Source organism: Marmota marmota, unplaced genomic scaffold, assembly GCF_001458135.2.
Source record: "Marmota marmota marmota unplaced genomic scaffold, marMar, whole genome shotgun sequence".
Taxonomy (NCBI): Eukaryota; Metazoa; Chordata; class Mammalia; order Rodentia; family Sciuridae; genus Marmota; species Marmota marmota.
This window is the reverse complement of record NW_025999900.1, coordinates 6,322,565-6,344,204: the sequence shown is the minus strand read 5'-3', so window position 1 is coordinate 6,344,204 and position 21,640 is coordinate 6,322,565. Positions and strand designations below refer to the sequence as shown.

The 21,640-nt window shown below is 34.4% G+C and overlaps 1 protein-coding gene and 1 pseudogene across 1 annotated transcript in view; one reads left to right on the top strand and one right to left on the bottom strand.

Annotated features, from left to right (window-relative positions):
- Pals1 (protein associated with LIN7 1, MAGUK p55 family member) overlaps positions 1 to 21,640 on the bottom strand; it is a 65,332-nt gene that overhangs the window by 3,347 nt on the left and 40,345 nt on the right. Inside the window, exons 7-12 of the mRNA XM_048798433.1 lie at positions 14,237 to 14,420; positions 13,372 to 13,443; positions 12,949 to 13,020; positions 10,588 to 10,755; positions 9,661 to 9,863; positions 5,317 to 5,427 (exon numbers count right to left, since the gene is read on the bottom strand). Coding sequence (XP_048654390.1) covers positions 5,317 to 5,427; positions 9,661 to 9,863; positions 10,588 to 10,755; positions 12,949 to 13,020; positions 13,372 to 13,443; positions 14,237 to 14,420 — 810 coding nt within the window. The remainder of the gene's footprint in view (positions 1 to 5,316; positions 5,428 to 9,660; positions 9,864 to 10,587; positions 10,756 to 12,948; positions 13,021 to 13,371; positions 13,444 to 14,236; positions 14,421 to 21,640) is intronic.
- On the top strand, positions 6,358 to 9,515 carry LOC107143276 (annotated as a pseudogene).

The window sequence follows — 21,640 nt, the reverse complement described above, 5'->3', positions numbered from 1 at the left end:
ATCATAACCTCTTCCTAAAAGAAATATTTTCTGTAACATACAGTCAACTTTTCTAGTTGGAGCAAGGATTCAAAATCCTTCTACTCTTGACTCTGTTAAAAAATGCCTGCTCTTTGTGTATCTGAAACAGTTATGTAGAAATAATTATGGGGAGGAGGAATGAAAAACAGGTTATTTTTTTCTAAAGAAATATCTTGGGTAAAAACTTTTTTTAAAAGTTTTTACAGGTGTCCTATATATAAGACTATGGGACACAATGGGTTAATACTATATTTGAACCCACAAAACAACTTATGTCATTCAACCGAACTAGTTGTAATAGTAGGAAAACTAAAAATACAACTAGCTTGTCCTGAGGCAGCTTCTTTGTATAGCTCTCTAATTTTCATTCTGGAATGCCATGCATCTGAATATGGTACACAGAATCCTTTGTTCCCTAGCAGGGACTCTATTTCACCATTGCAACTAAATACAATATAATATTTTTGCTAAAACTTAAATCCACTCAAAGCTTGAGATCAGTTTTTATCAAATTTAAGGCATTATTTCATCTATGCCAAAATGGCTTATTTAATACTTTATGTCTGAATTTCTTGTTGAAATTACAATCCATGACCAAGAGGAAATAAAATATTTTAGCTTAAAATGTTCTGAACTGAAAAGTAGACAAAACTGACAATTTCATATTGCCACTTAACTACTCTTAACCCCTTTCCATTCTAGAACAGATTCAGGAATTCAAAGCACAATTTGTTAATGGATTAAGTGGTTACATTTTGCATCATTTTTTTAGTTAGTGCAATTTCATTATATTAAAGATTTGTTTTCACTCAACACTTCACATCACCTGAGTAACAAAGCACTATCAGAAACAGCAAAGGAGACAGTAACATAAATAGAATAAAAAGACCATCAGATACCACCATCTAATCAACAACTAAGGAGTACACATTTTTATAGGTGTGCATGAAACATTCACTAAGACAGAAAAGATGGTGGACCATAAAATAAGGCTCAGTGAATTTCAAATGACTGATATCTGTCAGGGCCTATTCCCTGATTACAATGATTATAAATCAAAGATATTTTTTTAAAATCCCCAAACAAAAATTAAATAATATAGTTCTAAAAAACCCATGGATTAAAAAAGAAAATTTCAAGGGAAATTAGAAAATATTTCTAATAAAATGACAAAAATGGGGAAAATATAAATAAAATGATAAAATAGGGACATAGCTCAATGGTAAAGTGCTTGCCTGGCATGCATGAGGCACTGGGTTTAATTCCAGCACTGCCAGAAAAAAAAAAAAAAAAAACAATATTAAGCTTTCATTTTCAGAAACTAGAGGAAGTGCAATTAAAGTCAAAGTGTAAGACACTAAGTGCATAAAGACAAAAGCCCTCCAACTCAATTTTTCTGAAGTATTTTGGTAATTCCCTTTACTTTCTATATCAATTTTAAAATAATTATTTCACTTTCTACAAGAAAGGCCTGTCAGGATTTTTATTTGAGGGTGGTGGTAGTAGTACAGCAATAGCTTCTTGAGCTATTATGCATATACCAGACAATTCCACACAATTCACCCCTTTAAAGTATATCACACAATAGTTTTTAGTATGGTCACAGAGTTCTGCAATTGACACCACAATCAATTATAGAACATTTTTATCACCTGCCCCTAGCCCCCAAACCAAAACCCATAACCATTAGCACCTTTTTTCCCTAACCCCAATCACTAAACAGCCATTGATCTACTTTAGGATTCCAGATTTGCCTTTTCTGACATCGTATATAAATGGGATCATATAACATGTGGTCTATTACATCCAGATTCTTTCACTTAGTATAATGTTTTTAAGGTTCACCCATGACAGCATATAGCAGTACTTCACTCCTTTTTTATTGCCTGTTTTTCAAGACTTAAAATGATGCTACATAGAGTCCAGACCCATTTAACCATCATTCCAATGCATCTGGTCAGTTCATTTTCAAAAAAGGTGCCAACATAACTCACAAGGAAGGGACAGTCTTTTCAGCAAATGATGCCAGAACAATTAAAAATAAAACCTCCACCCTCACCTCAAACTAAAACTAAGATTAATTTAATGTACATTACAGACCTAAATGTAAAAATTAAGAAGCTTTAAGAAGAAAATGTAGGATAAAATCTTTACAATCTTAGAGGTAAATATCTTAGACATGCACAAAAATAATTGACCTTGGGAAAATGAAAAGTGAACTTTATTAACATTTCTGATCTTCAAAGGATACTTTAAAAAAAATGGTACAGGGCTGGGGTTGTAGTTCAGTGGTAGAGCGCTTGCCTCACACTGTGAAGCACTGGGTTCAATCTTCAACACCACATAAAAATAAGTACAAGATATTGTGTCCCTCTACAACTAAAAAATATTTTTTAAAAAAAGTATCAAAAAAATACAGACTGGAGAAAATAATTATAATACATACATCTAATAAGGGACTTACATGAAAAATACATTAAAAATTCTTATCAGAAAATGAAATAAAATTTTTAAAAATGAGAAGGCTTGAGGCATTCCACAAAAGAATATGTACAAATGGCTATATGAAAAATCATCAGGAAAATGCAAATGAAAACTTTAATAATAACATTTCACATCTATTAGAATGGCTTAAAAAATTACATATAGCCAGGAATTGTGGTGCATGCCTGTAATCCCAGCAATCTAGGAGGCTGAGGCAGGAGGACTGCAAGTTCAAGGCCAGCCTCAGCAACTAAGCAAGGCCCTAAGCAACTGTCTCAAAATAAAAAATAAAAAGGGCTGGGGATGTGGCTCAGTGGTTATGTACCCCTAGGTTCAATCTTTAGTACCAAATATATATGTATAAAACATATAGATGATAAACATTTCTAAGAATATGGATCAACTGGAACCATTATATACTGGTGGTAGCAGTGCACAATTTTTTTATACAGCTAAAATAGCAAAGGAGATAGTAACATAAGTAGGAGATATTATCATATGATCCAGCAATTCTACTTCTAGGTATTTATTCAAGAGAAATAAAGACATGCCCACCAAAAGAGTACATGAATGTTTGGAGCAGCTTTGGTCATACCAGCTCAAAACTGGAAACAAATGTTTTTCAACTGGAAAATGAACAAACACATTTGGGTGTATTTATATCACAGTATATTACTCAGCCTTAAGGAGGAATGAACTATTTTTAGATGTAACATGGATGAATCTGAAATCTTATGCTGATCAAAAGTCAGACACAAACATACTGTATGGCTCCATTTATATGAACTTCTAGAACAGACCAATCTATAGTGACAGTAAGCAGATAAATGGTTGCACAGGAAGGAATGGATGAGTAGTAGCTTCAGAGGGGCATGAGAGAATTTCCTAGAGTGACAGAAATGTTCTAAATCTTGATTGTCACACATGGGTAAACATTTGGCCAAATCATACTGAATAAATGAATCATACAATTAAAATGTATATGCACTGAGGTAAAGTATACATTAAAAAATTTAAGTTAAAAGAATTAGGATGTTCTAATTAGAAAATCAAGTATACTGTATATTGGTAAAATATTTTGGTATTAAGTTCTTGCTTTAAAAACATTTATAATATGCATCTTTCTAGATTTTGCTCAATTTAACACAGACAGAATTCAATATAAAGAAGACAAAACATCCATGAGAAAACTGTCAGAAGAAAGTTGCTTAACTTGCTTTGGAAGTGTAAAGCCTATAGTATAATGCTGAATCTTTGTTTATGTATTAAAATAATAGAAAATTAGGCTGAACGAGCAGAAGAGAATTCACTCTATTCCTCAGTGTGCTTTTTTTTTTTTTTTTTGGTGGTGCTGGGGATTAAACCCAGGGCATTGTGCATGTTAGGCAAGCACTGTACCACTGAGCTATACCCCAGTACCTTAGTGTGCATATTTTCCTTCAGCAACCATAGTGTTTCTGGTCTACCTAAGTAGTTTTTGGACACTAAGTTTTATATAGTATTAAGCTAATTTCCGTTATTATATTATATTATATTGTGATCCTCCTCCTCTAGAATAACCAACAACTATGTCTCATATTTCTTTTGTACTGTCCCAAGTGCAGAGGACAACAGATATTCTGACCCCAATTATCTGAATTTACAAGTATGCTGCAAAAATGAAAAAGGAGTAAAGCTCTATTTTAACCAGGTAGCCTACTTAGCTTAGACAAAGCAACCAGAATTATGCTCAACATAATTGAAAAGACCCTGATGTGAAAAAAGTCCCTAATGTCTACAGTTAAAGACATTAAAAAATAATACACAACATACAGATTGAATAGGAAATGTTAAATAGATGTAGAATGGAAAAAGATATCTAGGGGTTGTGGCAGGAAGGTTTGTGGTCATGGTAGAAGGTCAAGATTCAAAAGGAAAAAAAAGTATTATAGTACTTTTGATGTCTATCTTTAAGGAGGTTTAGAGGTACAGCAAATGAAATGAGGCAATGGTGGTGATCCCTCTCTCTTTGTAGTGCTAGGGATCATCCAGAGCCTCACATGTGCTAGGCAAATGCTGGACCATAGAACTATATCCTCAGCCCATGATCCCTGTCTAAAATTGATATATTTAAGAAGTTAGTAACAAAAAAAAAGGGGAAGAGTATTTATTACTTTGCCATACAGCAAGTCACTTGACAGAATTATTTTATATATTTAAATAACATCATTACCTTCTGATTGATGTATCAGTATATTATTAGTCATTTAATTGTTAATAACATTTAGTATAACATGGACTATCTCACCATATCCAGCACAGATCTAAATTAATTAAAAAAATTTTTTTTCCTGTTCCAGATTATGTAAGAAGACCCAAAGGAAAATAAAAACAGAACAAAGTTAGAGGGGAAAAAAAAAAAAAGCAAGGACAGCCTTAATTCTGGTACCATACAAATGTGGGACAGTAAATGAGTGATCCCTAAGAATTTGCTAAGAGTTTTTGGGGTGGACGGTGGCCCACTGAATCCTCTTGGAAATGTCGCAGATTCATGCAAAGAAGATTAAAGAAGCTTTAAAAGAACCCCAGAAGTTATGATGCATTTGGAGTTAACAATAGGAAATGTCTGGGAATAACAATAGCTTCCTCTGATTTGGACAGCTGCCATGGTCTAACCAGTGGCAACTATGGCAATTTTGGGGCAAGAGATAACCTTGAAAAAATAATCAGTTTGAAACCTGAAGCTCATATAGCTTTTAAGCACTGTAATAGGTTAGATCAGGAATATTTTGTGTTTATCTTCCATGAAACAGTACAATAGTACAATTTTACCTTTGGATTCTTGCCCTCTTTGGCCAATAATGCCCGAAGTCTTTCTTGTGAAGGAGGTGCAATGAAGATAATGTATGGTTTCAAATCTGAATTCCGGAGGGTCTTCAAAGACTGCATAAGAAAAGATATATGGATTTTTAAAATTATTTTCATCATTGAACTATTTCTTGATAATATACTTGGAACATAATAATGTCATTTAAAAAAACACTGCTGATAAGTATTTTGAAACATCCTCATAACAAACAATTCACAGTATTTTTAAAAAATATTTACTCTTAAGCTTTAGGTGGACACAATACCTTTATTTTACATTTATATGGTGCTGAGGATCAAACCCAGTGCCTCGTGCATGCTAGGCGAGCCACAACCCCAACCCCCAATTCACAGTATTTTAAGATTATTAAGAATATACTACATGACTATAAATTCTTATATACTGTTAGCTTGCTCTTTTTTGTTTTTGTAATGAAATATAATTGAATGACACTGAAGGACACAACCATGTGATGCTAAAATATCTTGCTAAGACTGCCTAGAAATTATAATAACCAAATTAAAAATCCATTTTGGAGGAATTAGATTCAAGGCAATTGTTTTTCTATGTGCTAGGCACTAAATACAAATAATATTAGAGAGAAAATTTCAAATATATATGTTAAAGAAAATTCTGGGAAAGAATATCCAAGAAAAAAGCAGACTGTTTAAATGGAAATTTTCATTTTGTTTTTACCACTGCATCACTGTGTATTCTCCACTGAAGAATTCTACAAAAATGGAGATGATAGACACATTAAGATAATAGGCTTAACTATTCTGAGTTCCTTGGTAAAACCTGTTAGCCCAAATAATACAAAGAATCCTGAAGGAATTTAGTAAAAAAACTTCTTCTTTTACTTCTCTTAAATCAAATGTTCATAATTGAAATAGTACTGCCTTAGTGCCTTTGTCCACTAAAGAACAAAGAAAATCTAATTACTATTTTAGGGTAGCCATTTTAGAGTCAATTCTCCTCCATGTACATCTCTTTAAGACTTTAGGATGCCCTATAGAGTAGAAGGATTCATTATCTTCTAGCTGAGAGGCTACCCCATCCTGGTGGATTCTCTAGGTGTCCTGCTGTCCTCCACCCCCACTTTCGCTCCTGCTCCTGTAGCAGTGCCCCCCCACCCCACCCTCTTGCTCTTCCCTGACTTGGGGCAGCTGTGGCCATGGCTAGAGAGTGCTGGCACCCACTCAGATGTGCTGGGGATACCAACACTACACATACATCATTCTCCTGGCCGTTGCTTGGTTCTTCAAGCAGAATCCCAACGAGCTTATAATCACCTGGATCCTGTGGGTGCACAACCAGGGGGCCCAGATCTGTCCCTGAATTCCAGAGGGCTGGAACTGCTGGGTGACCTAATCTATGACACCATCTTCAATTACCACTGTAAGACGCTGTGAAGCAGCTGTGAGATGCTGTTTACCTGGCTGCTGAAGGTCTGGTGCCAGCTGGGAACCCTTGCTGCACTTTGCAGCCACTAAGCTGCCCTTCTGTCCCTGGACTATCTGAAAGGAGGGCATCCAGCTGGTGCACAAGCTGGATATGTTTGACTGGAGCTACTGCAAGCCTCCCTCACCTCCTGCATCCAAGCATGCAGCGCCAGAGGACGTGCCCTTCACCCAGGCATGCAGCAGTGCCAACTGACAGCAGCACCCTTGGAGCTGTGGCTCTCACTGGTCAGCCTGCTGGTCCTGGGCATGAGAATGCTAGAGGCTGTGATGGAAATCCAGACCATCACTGATAGTGGGCTTGCTCTGGTTGCAGAGCTAGCCGGGCTGTCCTAAGATCATGCTGGGGCCCAACCTCACACATAAGGACCTCAAGGGCTACTCAGCCATGGGGTGCCCAGGAGCTGTACAATCAAGTACAGCCAAAGCCAACCAATCTATGGGCTAGGAGAGGAGCAGTTCCTCTTCACCCCACTATTCTAACCAGGCCTGTGGAGAGGAGCCATTCATGTGCTACAACCAGTCCCTTCCTGCTGACAGAGGACACCCAGTGTTCCCAGTGGGTGGGGTGGGAGGCCAGACTCTAGAATAGAGATGCTTTCAGCCAAGAATTCAGGGGAGGTAAGAAAGGAGCCTGGGATATTGTAAGGGAGACAGAAGCCTTGGCCTGTGTCTTCTCCATTATCTTAAGCACTCTTACATCATGTTTAGGGATGCCAAAAGAAAGGGATGTCCTTGTCCCCAGCCACTTCCATGGACAACAGTGACCAGAGCCATGAAGGGAGTGAGCCATAAATGCAGTCTCTTGTCCAGTTGGGTTCTGGAGCAGGTGGTTGGGCACAGCAGTGCATCCACCCCTCTACCACTTGAGCCCCAAAGCACTAAAGGGCAAGTGGAAAACCTATGGCCCACAAGTACATCTTAAGTTTTTACTTTTTTAAAAAAATGTTTTAGATGCAATATTTTTACTTAATATTTTAGATGAAGCATATGCGAAACTTTGATTTTAGTGAGGTCTTTATCCTTTGTAATGGCTTTCTCTCAAAGTCGTGTTTTTCTTTAACTGTCTTGTAATGCTTCCCTTTTAATGTGTGCTTTGCTGAATGCCCCTCAAGGAGGGGCTGTTAGCCTCTCTAGATGGGTCTGGTTTCTCTTATTTGAACATGTGGCATCAGGCCAGTGTCTGAGGTTGGATTTAGGGTACCTGAGCCAAAAGGACAGTTTTGTTGACAGACAACTCTGTTTCTGCTTTCACAGGCACCCATAAAATGGCAGATATATTACCTCAGAAAGTGCACAAACATGATATAGGATTAGGGCCTACTTTTTCTCCTAATAAGCACAGGGTCTCTGGTCTAATGCTTAGGTCTTTGATCCACTTTGAGTTGAGTTTTATGCAGGGTGAGAGACAGGGGTTCAATTTCATTCTACCACATATGAATTTCCAAAAATCCTAGCACCATTTGTTGAAGAGGCTATTTTTTTCTCCAATGTATGTTTCTGGCACCTTTGTCTAGTACACGGTAACTGTATTTATGTCTCTGTGCCTTCTATTTGGTTCCATTGGTCTTCATTTCTGTTTCTGTGCCAATACCATGCCATTTTTGTTACTGTGGCTCTGTAATATAGTTTATATCTGGTATTGTGATGCCTCTTGCATCACTCTTCTCACTAAGGATGGCTTTGGCTATTCTGGGCCTCTTAGTTTTCCAAATGAACTCCTAAAGCTCAAGAAGTACAATCAAGAATCAATAAATGGGGCTTGGGGTTGTGGCTCAGTGGTAGAGCGCTTGCCTAGCATGTGTGAGACACTGAGTTCAATTCTCAGCACCACATGTAAATAAGTAAAATAAAGGTCCAAATAAAATAACACCAACTTTATTAAAAAAAAAAAGACTATGTAGTGCCTAATCATAGGGAAATAAGTTTTAGGAAAAGATGAATGAGTGTTTTAAGTGCAAGATGAAGTGATTTAGAGTAAACATAAAATGGATTAAGGTAACTAAATTTAACTTAAGATACTACAAATACATTTTTGTTCATATCTCAATCTAAAATAAGAACAATTAGGAAATAAGTTTAACCACTGGGTTAGACAAAGGAAATGAAGGGAAGGGGGCGGGACAGGAAGGATAGTAGAATGAATTGGACATAACTTTTCTAGCCTTGTATTTGAATACATGACAAGGATAACTCTGCATTACCATAAGAATAGGATCCTAATTAGAATAAATTATACTTCATGTAAATATAATATGCCAAAGTACATTCTATTGTCATGTATAACTAAAAAGAATAAAATAAAATACAATAAAATAAAAAAGAAAACAAACCACTGTGTGGCCTGAGTTGACATGAGCAACAGATTCAATCACATTAAAGAAACTATGCTGATGCTGAATAGTCTAGAAAAAGTTAAAAAATTTCCATAGGACACAATCTTTAAAACCCAAAATTTCTAAAAATTTTAAAAATAGAAATCTAAGAAAAAAAAAGAAATCTAAGAATCACTGATAATTTTAAATTTTTGCTTAGTCTGCCAAATAACAGACACTGACTGAAGTTTCATTATTTATATAAAACCTAACAGACACTGACTGAAGTTTCATTATTTACATAAAACCATTCATTGTGACACTTGTTATTACTTGAACAATGACCTTTAAATTTTCTACCTGTTGTCAAATCTGAATAGAAAAATAAAATTCTTTTATAATCTCTAAAACATTCAAAGTATTACCAGATGTTACTATATTTTAAGTTTCCAAAAACATAAACATATGTAAAGTGAACCTATTTGATTTTACATGCCAAGTTCAACATCCTAAGCCACAATTCTTGTCTCACCTGTGTACGAAGACTTAAAAGACATATTTTGCCAGAGTTGATCACTTGCCGTACAGAATCTATGCTGGTTCCATACAAATTTTTTTCAAATTCACCGTGTTCAATGAACTTTCCAGCTGCTATATCTGCCTCAAAGGCTTGCCGTGAAACAAAGTGGTAATCTCTACCGGCCACTTCATGGTCTCTCCTACTCCGAGTTGTATCTAGGTAAACAAAATTAGATAAGATAATAAGCATGGATAAGAATGAGGAGTGGGGATAAATACATCTAATCAAAAAGAATTTTTACTTTTTAACACAGATTAGGAATTAGTGAATTGAGGAAATATTATGAGCCCATGTGTTTAACATTGATCTTATTCCAGATTGAGACATGAACAAAAATGTGTTCATAGTATCTTAAGTTAAATTTAGTTACCTTGATTCATTTAAGTTTACTCTTTAAATAACTTCATCTTGCACTTAAAACACTCATTCATTTTGAAACACTTTAGTTTTCAGAGATGAAGTCTTAATTTCTATCTTCACAATCAGTTTATAGAACTAGAAGCTGATTATGAAGAGGGAATTGTTCAGTGGTCCAAACTGAAATTCACTTAGAAAATAATTAACTATACTGTTAGGAAAATGTAAATTACTCAAGAACTATCTTTACTAAAAATATGCCACAATATTTTGTTAGGGGCTGGGTTGTAGCTCAGTGGTACGGCCCTTGCCTAGCATGTGTGTGGCCATGGATTTGATTCTCAGCACCACATATAAATAAATAAAGGTTTATTGACAAAAAAAAAAAAAAAAATTTATTAAAGTTCTTCTTTCATTGACATTGTTTCAATTGAAATAAATGTAAATTTGCCCAGTTAGGTCCTGAAGTGGTAAGCTGACAAGCACATGGAAATGGAAATGTGGAAATGTGTCCAAACTTACGAGGAACTGCAGATGCAAATCGATCTTTTTCTTTGTTCATGAGCCTTTGACGTAATTCATTCTGGCCACAGTTCTGTGGACCAATCAAGATGATAGGTCTTTTCCTATTTGCTGGCTGATGATAAAGTGACATTTCTTCATAAGTTAAGATCTCCTCATTGTCATAATCTTTAGGAAAGAAAAAGTTAAGCCCTTCAGACAGAATTACTACACATCATAAAGATATGAATACCTATAGATCTTCCCCCCCAAATTGGAAAGAAGCACAATTTACTGTCCTTACAATGCTTAACTTTTTGCATTATGATAGAAACATGTGAGTGATATAATATCATGAGCATTTTCCCATGCTATTATATCCTTGCCAGGGTGCTATGAAAATAAATCAGATAAAAATATATTAATCCTTTTAGAAATTTTTACTGCTTCTTTCATACTGTGTTTGAATGTCTAATACAACTCAATTATACTAATCCTAACATAAAATCACCAGTTTGGAGTGAATACTTTGACAGAAGGTAGGGTGCCAGGGAATAAACTAAAGAAAATATCATTTTTGTAAAATGCAGAAACTAATACTCTACTTAAGGGGGTTGTTTTTAAAATCAGTCATAATGGATATGCTTATACAAACAGCAGGCACAAACATTTAAATGTAGTGCTAGAATACTGTCCTACAGTTGTATAACTTGAAAACAAGTTAGACTTATGCTATACACACTTTCTACACTTATATCTACTTTATTCTAGAATACTAATGCAGAATCATGACTCAAGATGAGATACAAAATATCATGGGGTGGAGTAACATTTGTAAAGTCCATTACCCAAATGAAACGGAGCTAAAATGGTAAGAACAAAGGTAGACAACTAGCAGCCTGCCATGTCTTCACTCACAATACTTCACTTAACTAGGAAAGGGCATCAAACATGAAGTCAAACTTTTTTAGCTATAAATTCCATAGGGTCAGGGACCATCTTAGTCTTGCAAATGCTCAATACAGAGTTTGGCACAGGGTCAAACTACATTTGTTTAAATTCCAGCTCAACTGTTTAAGCTGTAAGAATTTAAGCAGATCATTTTAATATATGAACTTGAATCTATCATCTGTAATCTCAAGGTATTTACTGTGAGAACTAAAAGCATACAGATAGATGCTGCCATGGAATAGAGTAGATATTACAAATGGTAGCTATTCATTAAAAATATTATTGGTATAATTATGAAGAACAAATGTAATTCCTTCCCTTCTCAAAATGCTTTCTCTATTTTGAGTTCCTTCTAACATGTACAACCAGACAACAGTTGCATTTTGATTTATACAGTTAGTTTATCTCTCTACAGGCTTCAGATTTACCAAGTTTTCCACGGTTTAATAGCTCTGAGAGATAGAACAGTTAATTTTACACTGTTTCAAAAAATTAAACAGATATTAATCACAACTATAGAGATAATATAAAAAACTCAATAAGTTTTATTTTAGAAAAAAATTAAAGCTAACTGACTTTCAGGTTTAGTATAGTATGGAACAGTTTAGTAATCTGTAACATTTTATCTTCATTACTTTGATACTCCTAAAGATTTCACATTTTTGAGTTAATACGTCTTATAAATTGTTTAAGAAGGGGTGCTTTTATTATTTGCCTTGTTTCTAACATGAACCAAAGCACAGGTAGCAAATTCAAATGCCCATGAAGACCAATCAAGAAGATAATTAAACCGAAAATGAGAATGGGTTTTTAAAAAGCTAGGAATGATAGAGACTGTTGAACAAGACAGCAGGTTCTCAAATATAAGGATAGCAGCTATTATTCATGTCCAGTGATAATTGTCAATTAGGAATACAAGCCAGTGTTATTAGAGCTCTTGATTTTAAGAGAAGCTACAACTTCAACACTTTTTAATCTTAGCAACCAGTCAAAAAAAAAAATTCCTGTGCTCCTGACTCAGCTAGCAAGTAATGGGCTCTGTGAAATGAGTTGCCTCTGGAATGTGTGCCATGAATGACAAAATATGTATTTTTCACTTCAGACATGTTTTGTAAGAATTAGTTATAAGCAAGCCATATTTTTAGAAAGAATTTAAGAAATTAAAAGAAACCATCAATATAACACCACATATGTTTAATATTACTTTACTTTTTATCAGTTTTTCCCAGAATTTAAAACATCATATTACTCACAGGACTCTAAAAGAAAATAATTTCTACTTAATGACTTTCTTAAGCACATGTTACATTTAGGGTCAATATAGGACTGGGGAAAAAAAACTCATTGAAAATACTATTTTAATTTCTTTCTAGCATTAGATTTAGACTCCTTTCAGATATAAACCCAGGTATACCTGAGAGTAGAACTTACCATCATTTTTATTGGCATTATATAAAACCTTTTTCCTTTTCTTTTTATTCTTCTTTGCACACCATAGTTTTCCTGTTGAGAAATCACAAGCGAGTGTAAATGTGGTATTTGTTTTATCAAACAAAGGTACACATTTCAACCTGAAGAACTCAAACTTGTTTTTCATTTAAATTTATATACATTCAATACACTATTCATAGAACTATTTCCCAAAAGTATTTATAATTTTCCATTAATACACTACACAGAGATAATCTTTAATAACTTAAAATCTTTCTTTATCAATCTAATATAATATTTTGCCTCTTACATCATATTTCCCATGAATATATCTTTCTTGACAGTTCTGATATGCAGGTTTAAACATGGTTCCAGATGAAAACTCAAGACATCTCTTATTAATATCAAGTATAAACGTCTAACCTGACTTTTCTGGCTCCTTATCTTCTTCTATGGTTTGCTTCATGGCTTCCCTTTGCTGCTGAAAGCTTTTCCCTTAATAACAGAAGGAAAAAGCAGAAAGAGTAAGATATTTAAGATAAAAGGATAAAACTATTTTAAAATTTTTATTAGAAGTAATTCTTTGTGTGTGTGTGTGTGTGTTGTGTTATCCCTTGCAACTCCTTCTGCCACCCATTATTTTAGTAATGTTAGCTATCATATATAAGCCTCCAAATGTTAATCGTTTCAATACTGCTCAATCAGTCCTTGTATCTCACTAAATTATTATAACTATTATAAAAAGATAAATAATAAATCCACTTTAGAAAATGTAATTAGTTCAACTTCCAAAAAGTTTTCATTGAGCATTTAGTATGTAGTAAGTACTATGCTAGATCTTATAATGATTTTGGTCACTTAGGATTATCTCAAACATCAGTTCTAGGCATTAGCTTTCTAAAGTAATATGTGGGTATTCATCACGTTTTGATTCCAAGGCACAATCAACACGCCCTCTTGCATTTATTATTTGTAATCCCTCCTTGTGTTTGTATGTATGTAGACGTTAATAATTTTTACTTTTTATCTTTAAGTTACCAATGATACAAACAATGGAAAATGTATTTTCCTCATAAGATTAAGATTTTAGTACAGGAGTCTTTCAAGATGACTGACCTTCATCTTCTTTTCAGACCTATACCTGAAAATAATTTTTTGGGGGGAGGGGTGCTAAGGAATAAACTCAGATCCTTGTGCATGCTAAGCACATGCCCTACCACTAAGCTATACTCCCAGTCCCTTAAATGTTCTTTTAATACTATGTAGTTTCTATTATATTGCTGGTTACCTGGAACAAGCCCAGCTAGAGGCTGATTATCTTCATCCCCTTCCCTGTAGGCCTGCCACCAGTTTGGATCTTCTTGACTGATGATATGAAGTATGTCCCCTTTTTGAAACGACAGTCCTAACTCTCGACATGGAACATAAGGATCATCTGAGGGGTCATAGTCAAAATGAGCTTTAACATGGATCTAAGGATGGAAAATAAAAAATAAAGACAATAAGCTACAATAATAAAATGGCAACGAAAATATTTATCACAAATATAATTTAAATGTTAAAATGCTTTATCAGTGCACAGAAATGAGCTGAAAGAAGGGTATTTCGTTAAGTAGCAGTATTTTGGGGCTTAATTTGCTGGGCTCATCTGTTGTTTTCTCTCTGTGGATTGTGAATATGTAAAGAGTGTCTAAACTACTTTACTGTTCGCAGCTAAAAAGCTAGGGTGTAAAGGTGCCTTAGAAAGCTTGAGAAGCTGAAGAAATGTAATAGAAATTGTCTGACCTGTGAGAACAATGAGACTTCAATAAAGTGTGCAATTTCTAAACCACTGCTTCTCAGTAAACGTAGACTCTAATCTCACTATACCTCTCATATGAACAAGTGTTGGTTTCCCTGGGGCTGTTGTAAGCCTCGCTCCCACTCTCAGTGCAACTGCACCTTAATCTCTCAGCACTTCTTCGAAAGGTTAATGAAACAAACACTCCAAACTGCTAAAATTATCTATGATTATAATCAATACCTGTTTGAATACTAAGTAGGATTGAAATATTATTGAAAGTACAAGTTATAATTTTTGCTAACATGCTTTTTGCATATCAGAATAAATCAAAGAATTGTGCCATGTTATTTTGCATGAGAGGTAATTAAGAACTCACATTAACTTTATGGAAATGTAAGCTATTTCCTATGCCATTTTTTCCCTATGCTTCTGTAAAATATAACAAAGTATTCTTACTTCTAAGGAGGCATAACAGTATTAATATTCTCTTTAATTTCTAATTTCTGCCTAACCTGAAAATGTTATATTTCTAAAATCTGTAAAATGGCAATTTGTAAATCAATGGATGTGTAACTGATGTGATTCTGCAATCTATGTATGGGGTGAAGGTGGGAGTTCATAACCCACTTGAATCAAAGTGTCGAATATGATATGTCAAGAAATTTGTAATGTTTTGAACAACCCACAATAAAAAATTAAAAAATAAAAAAAAATAATAAAAAAAATAAAATAAAATAAAATAAAATCTGTAAAAATGTACCTTCATCTAATGAAATTTAACCCTATATAAAATGAGTGTTTCTGATCTAGAAAGGTTAAACTACAAGTTTTGAGTTCAGTAAGCCAAGCAATATATCAATAGCCTAAGAGTTTTATAATTCTGAGTCCATTTCTATCCAGGTGCTATTTGACTTTTCCTGAATCTTTTACCCTTACCATCACTGTGGTTGTATACCATAAAGATAATACTGGTCTGCCTCAAAAATCACTTTAATGATGATAGTATAGTATCTTTTAAGCACATGAAACACTGACAAAATTAACTTCTCTCAATCAATGATAACAGACTATATGAAATTTAATAAAATACCTTTTAGCCAGGTATGGTGGTTCACACCTGTAATCCCTACAACTGGGGAGACTAAGGTAGAAAGATGACAAGTTCAAGACCAGACTTATCGGACCTTATCTCAAAATAAAAATAAAAGGGCTTAGGATGTAGCTCAGTGGTGGAATGGGTCCAATCCCCAATGTATCAAAACAAACACTTTTTTTTTTTTGTACCAGTAATTGAACCAAGAGGCATTTAACCACCGAACCACAGCCCCAGCCCTTTTCATTTTTTATTTTGAGGATCTTGCTAAATTGTTTAGGGCCTCACTAAGTTGCTGAGGATGGCCTCGAACTTGTGATCTTCTGGCCTCAGCCTCCTGATTTGCTGGGATTATAGGCATATGCCACCATGCTTGACACAAACACTTTCTAAGCCATAAAGATAGACACATACATATATGTATATCTGCATTATATAGAGCCTAGAATCTTAATGAAAAGCAACAGCCTCTATTGGCTAAACTGTGTTGTTAGAATGTATGCATATATGAATAAGTAACAAGTCCCAACATCATGTACAAATATAATACACCAGTAAAAAATAATTGGGAGGGTGGATATTCTCTTTTAGAAATTTGGTTTGAGGTATCAGATACAGAATATCTCTTAACTATAAAAAAGTTATTAACTAGTATAAATAAGAGATGAGGAACACTCTGAATATGCAAAAAGCAACACTGAGAAAAAAATGTAAAACAGCTAACAAGTAGAACGTAAATATTGGTCTGCTTTTGATAGTAACTTTTCATTGATATATTTTTACAAGTATAAAAAAAATAAAAATAATCCTAAGTATAGACAGCACAATACATTTTCATAAATGGAACACATGTATAATCAACACCTAATTCAAGAACCAGAATATCACCAGCATCACAGAAGTCCCCACCTTCTTTCACTTGTGTCATGGAGTCACTATTTACCTTATCCCCTCCAAGGGTAAACACCATCCTAATTTCTAGGAACACTGATTTCCTTATATTTTACTTCACATGAATGAAATGGTATGTAGTCTTGGGTCAAATATGGTTAAGATATCTTGCCCAATTTGATAGTATGCTGCTGGCATCTAACTATAGCCCCAAGGAGCCTTTTCTTGATGTGAAAACATTATAGAGTTTTCTTGAACACTTTATCAATCAGTACAAAAATGAATTTTAGAAAGTTATGTGGATTAGTAGTGAACTGAAATACAGTTGGGGGCTGGGGATATAGCTCATTTGGTAGTGTTTGCCTTGCATGCACAAGGCACTAGGTTCAATCCTCAGCACCATAAAAAAAAAAAAAAAAAGGAAACATAGTTGGGAGATTTATTAAAAAGAGTATATATACAAAATTATAACCTTGACATGAGAAAAGTATCTTATAAGTAGAATGATCTAGAGAGATGCATTTAAAAAAAATTGCTGGAGTGCCATCCCTGTCAATTACTAATGCTTTTAAAATTTGTTTAAATAGTTACCTATTAGCCAAAAAAAGCATCACTGAAGTAGTGGAGGGATCATTTTTTGGTTGTTGTAGATGGACAGTATGCCTTTGCTTGCTCTTTCTTTTTTTTTTTTTAGTTGTAGATGGACAGCATGCCTTTATTTTATTTGTTTATTTTTATGCATTGCTAAGAATTGAACCCAGTGCTAGGCAAGTGCTCTGCCACTGAGCCACAACCCTAGCCCTAGAGGGTGCATTTTAATCAAGCTTTTCAAAGATCTATCAAATTGGACTAGTGGTCAGCCTGACTGAGAATTTATCAAATCACTTTCTGAAAGCAGAAAGTGTTTTGCTAAGTATTTAGCAAAGTGTTTTGCCAGATCACCTGCCTGAGATGTTTATTAAAATGGTGAGTTCTTATGCCACACTTTAGACTTTTAGATTCTTCATTTTCATCAGATTCCTGGGATAACTGTTAGGTAAAGAAATCTTTGAGAATTTCCACCCTAAGAGAAATAAAAAGACCAGTGAAGAGAGAACACCTAGGTTTATAACCTTTGCCACAGGTCAACAAAATCTCCCAGATACTTTTCCATTTATTCCTGCATAAGCAGTTCTCATCCTGACTATCCTGATTTAAATGGGTTGGCATGGAGTCCCTCTTTGTGTAGGATGGGAAGAGGGGTCCATAAAAATGTGCTTTGTTTATAAGACAAGTTTATCTAGTCACATCTAAAACGTACCCTAAAAAATAAGAGCAAAAGCAACATTGAAAAATTAATAATAAATTCTTTAATATTTTTCCAAGCAAAATTTCAGGTCAGAGAAATATAACTATGTGAATGAGCTAAAGTCTAGATACTGCCTTAATATGTATTATATAATGTCTGCCTATATGTTTCACTGATAAAGTCTTGTCAGTTGTAGAAGTTATCTTCACCAATGGTCCCTGTTAGTTGCTTATTTTGTTTTCTATATAAAGAAGAACAAAGTCTTTTATAAATGAAGGAGAGAAGCTTTAGGGTCTAATAATGCTGTGATAATTCCAGCACAGTGTGGCTGCTCAAAACAGTTTCTAAATAAAATGAAATCTTCTGTTTAAATTTCAAATTATAGAACTGTTTCTACAAAATTATCTCTGGCCCAACATTTTTCTTCTCCATTTTTTTAGTACCTATAAGCTGTTCACAGATGAAGTCTTAAATGATGAAATGGGAATAAAGGGATAAGGATTCATTAGTTTATTTACATCTTTCCTATGGGGCAAATGTTCTAAAATAATTTTCTTAGCAATTTTTATTTCTATATTATATAGAAATATTATATTATATATTCTATATTATATTCTTATTATAGTAGATTTACCTTTAATTTTCAAAACTACTTGTAATTTTTAAAAAATTTTTTCCAGTTGTAGTTAGACACAATATCTTTATTTATTTTTATGTGGTGCTGAGGATCAAACCCAGTGCCTCACACGTGCGAGGTGTGTGCTCTACAATGAGCTACAGCCCCAACCCTTACTTGTAATTTTGTAAGGGAAAAATAGTAAAAATAGTAAAAGTGAGTCAAAAAATGTTGCAGCATCAAGCCACAGTTTTCAATCATCTCCCACTGACTCTGGGATTCCTCCTCTCCTTCATCCACCAAGAAAGAAATTTTCTTTATAATTTGTTCTCTTCTGTTTTTTTAAATAGGGGATAAATTTGCGTTATCTGTAGGACATCCAATTGATGTTTACTAGACAAACAGATATTACCTTAGAGCAACAATAGCAAACCAAATAGAGCAACTGCCCTAATTTGAAAAGGAACATTCATCCAATATACATGGAATTTATATTTTTGGTATTTTCTGATAAAATACTCATTCATAAAAATGTTCTTCGAAATGAGAAAAAAAATTAAAATGAAAATTGTATAATACGTTTTATTTCGTTGATGGTAAAATAAATGCATCTAAACTTTTCTTTACTCTGTAATGCCAGGGACAAAGTAAATAGTATCTAATATTTACTGAATACTCAACAGTCTATGAATTTTCAGGTACATATTCCATCATTAATAAGCAGTGTAATTCCCCCTTCATTTCAATGTACTCCTCTGTTGCATTAGGGCATTAAAGTAGATTTTAAAAAGTCTTATTCTTATTTAAAAAAAAGCAAATTATGTCCTTTTATATTATTTTTCATTCCAAGAAAGAATAATCTAAAGTTTTACAGACTTGTTTGGGAAATATCTGACCTTTTAATTAAGGTTCTATGAGAGAAGAAAGCTACACAATTTGAACAATATTTATGTTTTCTAGGAAAAATGTGCCAGTCATCCAGGATGTGAACTACAAAGGTGCCAGACTCTTGTCCTGTTCTACTAAAATAGCAGCCACTGTTTTGCTGTGTGATACAACAAATATTTAACATCTCAGACAGTAGTTCTCTTGATCTAGCTTATTCTGGCTATGTATGACATTATAATTTGGTAAGTGATTATACTGGGGCTGCAGATAATGTCTATTTTGTACATCTTCTTAAATACTTAAATGCTTCTTTTTAATACCACAAAACAGAAGATAAAGATATCTTTTGCTGTTCTTATCAAATTCTGATCCATACAATAATGATTGTCAATAAGCTGGTTTTAATTTATATAGACACTAATTCCACAGATATTTATTCTGCACATCGACACCAAAATTATGATTTCCTATCATTGTTTCCTTTGTGGAAAAGCTTCAATGAGAGTTTTAATAATAGAAGTCTATTTTAAGCCAGATAGCTTTTGATAAAAACTTTGCAAGAGATAGTGCAAAATCAGAGTTGAAAAGGAGGAAAGGAAGGAAAAGAGGAACCCTACACATCACTCTTTTTACTTTGAAAAAATACCTAACCTATTAATCAAAAGCTATATTTTAACAGAGGTAAACCTGGCATCATTTCTCTTTTCCTCTTTCTCTCCCCTTCCCTTTCTTTTTTAACTATTTATTATTATTATTATTATTATTAGTTGTTCAAAACATTACAAAGCTCTTGACATATCATATTTCATACATTTGATTCAAGTGGATTATGAACTCCCATCTTTACCCCAAATACAGATTGCAGAATCACATCTGTTACACATCCATGTTTTTACATACTGCCATACTAGTGTATGTTGTATTCTGCTGCCCTTCCTATCCTCTACTATTCCCCCCTCTCCTCCCCTCCCCTCCTATCTTCTCTCTCTACCCCATCTACTGTAATTCATTTCTCTCTTGTTTTTTTTCCTTTCCCCTCACTTCCTCTTATATGTAATTTTGTATAACAATGAGGGTCTCCTTCCATTTCCATGCAATTTCCCTTCTCTGTCCCTTTCCCTCCCACCTCTCGTCCCTGTTTAATGGTAATCTTCTTCTCATGCTCTTCCTCCCTGCTCTGTTCTTAGTTGCCCTCCTTATATCAAAGAAGACATTTGGCATTTGTTTTTTAGGGATTGGCTAGCTTCACTTAGCATAATCTACTCTAATGTCATCCATTTCCCTGCAAATGCCATGATTTTGTCATTTTTTAGTACTGAGTAATACTCCATTGTGTATAAATGCCACATTTTTTAATCCATTCATCTATTGAAGGGCATCTAGCTTGGTTCCATAGTCTAGCTATTGTGAATTGTGCTGCTATGAACATCGATGTAGCTGTATCCCTATAGTACGCTCTTTTAAGGTCTTTGGGGAATAGTCCGAGAAGGGGAATAGCTGGGTCAAATGGTGGTTCCATTCCCAGCTTTCCCAGGAATCTCCATACTGCTTTCCAAATTGGCCGCACCAATTTGCATTCCCACCAGCAATGTACAAATGTACCCTTTTCCCCACATCCTTGCCAGCACTTCTTGTTGTTTGACTTCATAATGACTGCCATTCTTACTAGAGTGAGATGGTATCTTAGGGTGGTTTTAATTTGCATTTCTCTGACTGCTAGAGATGGTGAGCATTTTTTCGTGTACTTCTCCTCTGAGAAGTGTCTGTTCAGGTCCTTGGCCCATTTGTTGACTGGGTTATTTGTTTCCTTATTGTTTAATTTTTTGAGTTCTTTGTATACTCTGGATATTAGGGCTCTATCTTAAGTGTGAGGAGTAAAAATTTGTTCCCAGGATGTAGGCTCCCTATTTACCTCTCTTATTGTTTCTTTTGCTGAAAAAAAACTTTTTAGTTTGAGTAAGTCCCATTTGTTGATTCTTGTTTTTAACTCTTGTGCTATGGGTGTCCTATTAAGGAATTTGGAGCCCGACCCCACAATATATAGATTAGAGCCAACTTTTTCTTCTATCAGACGCAGAGTCTCTGTTTTGATATCAAGCTCCTTGATCCATTTTGAGTTAATTTTTGTGCATG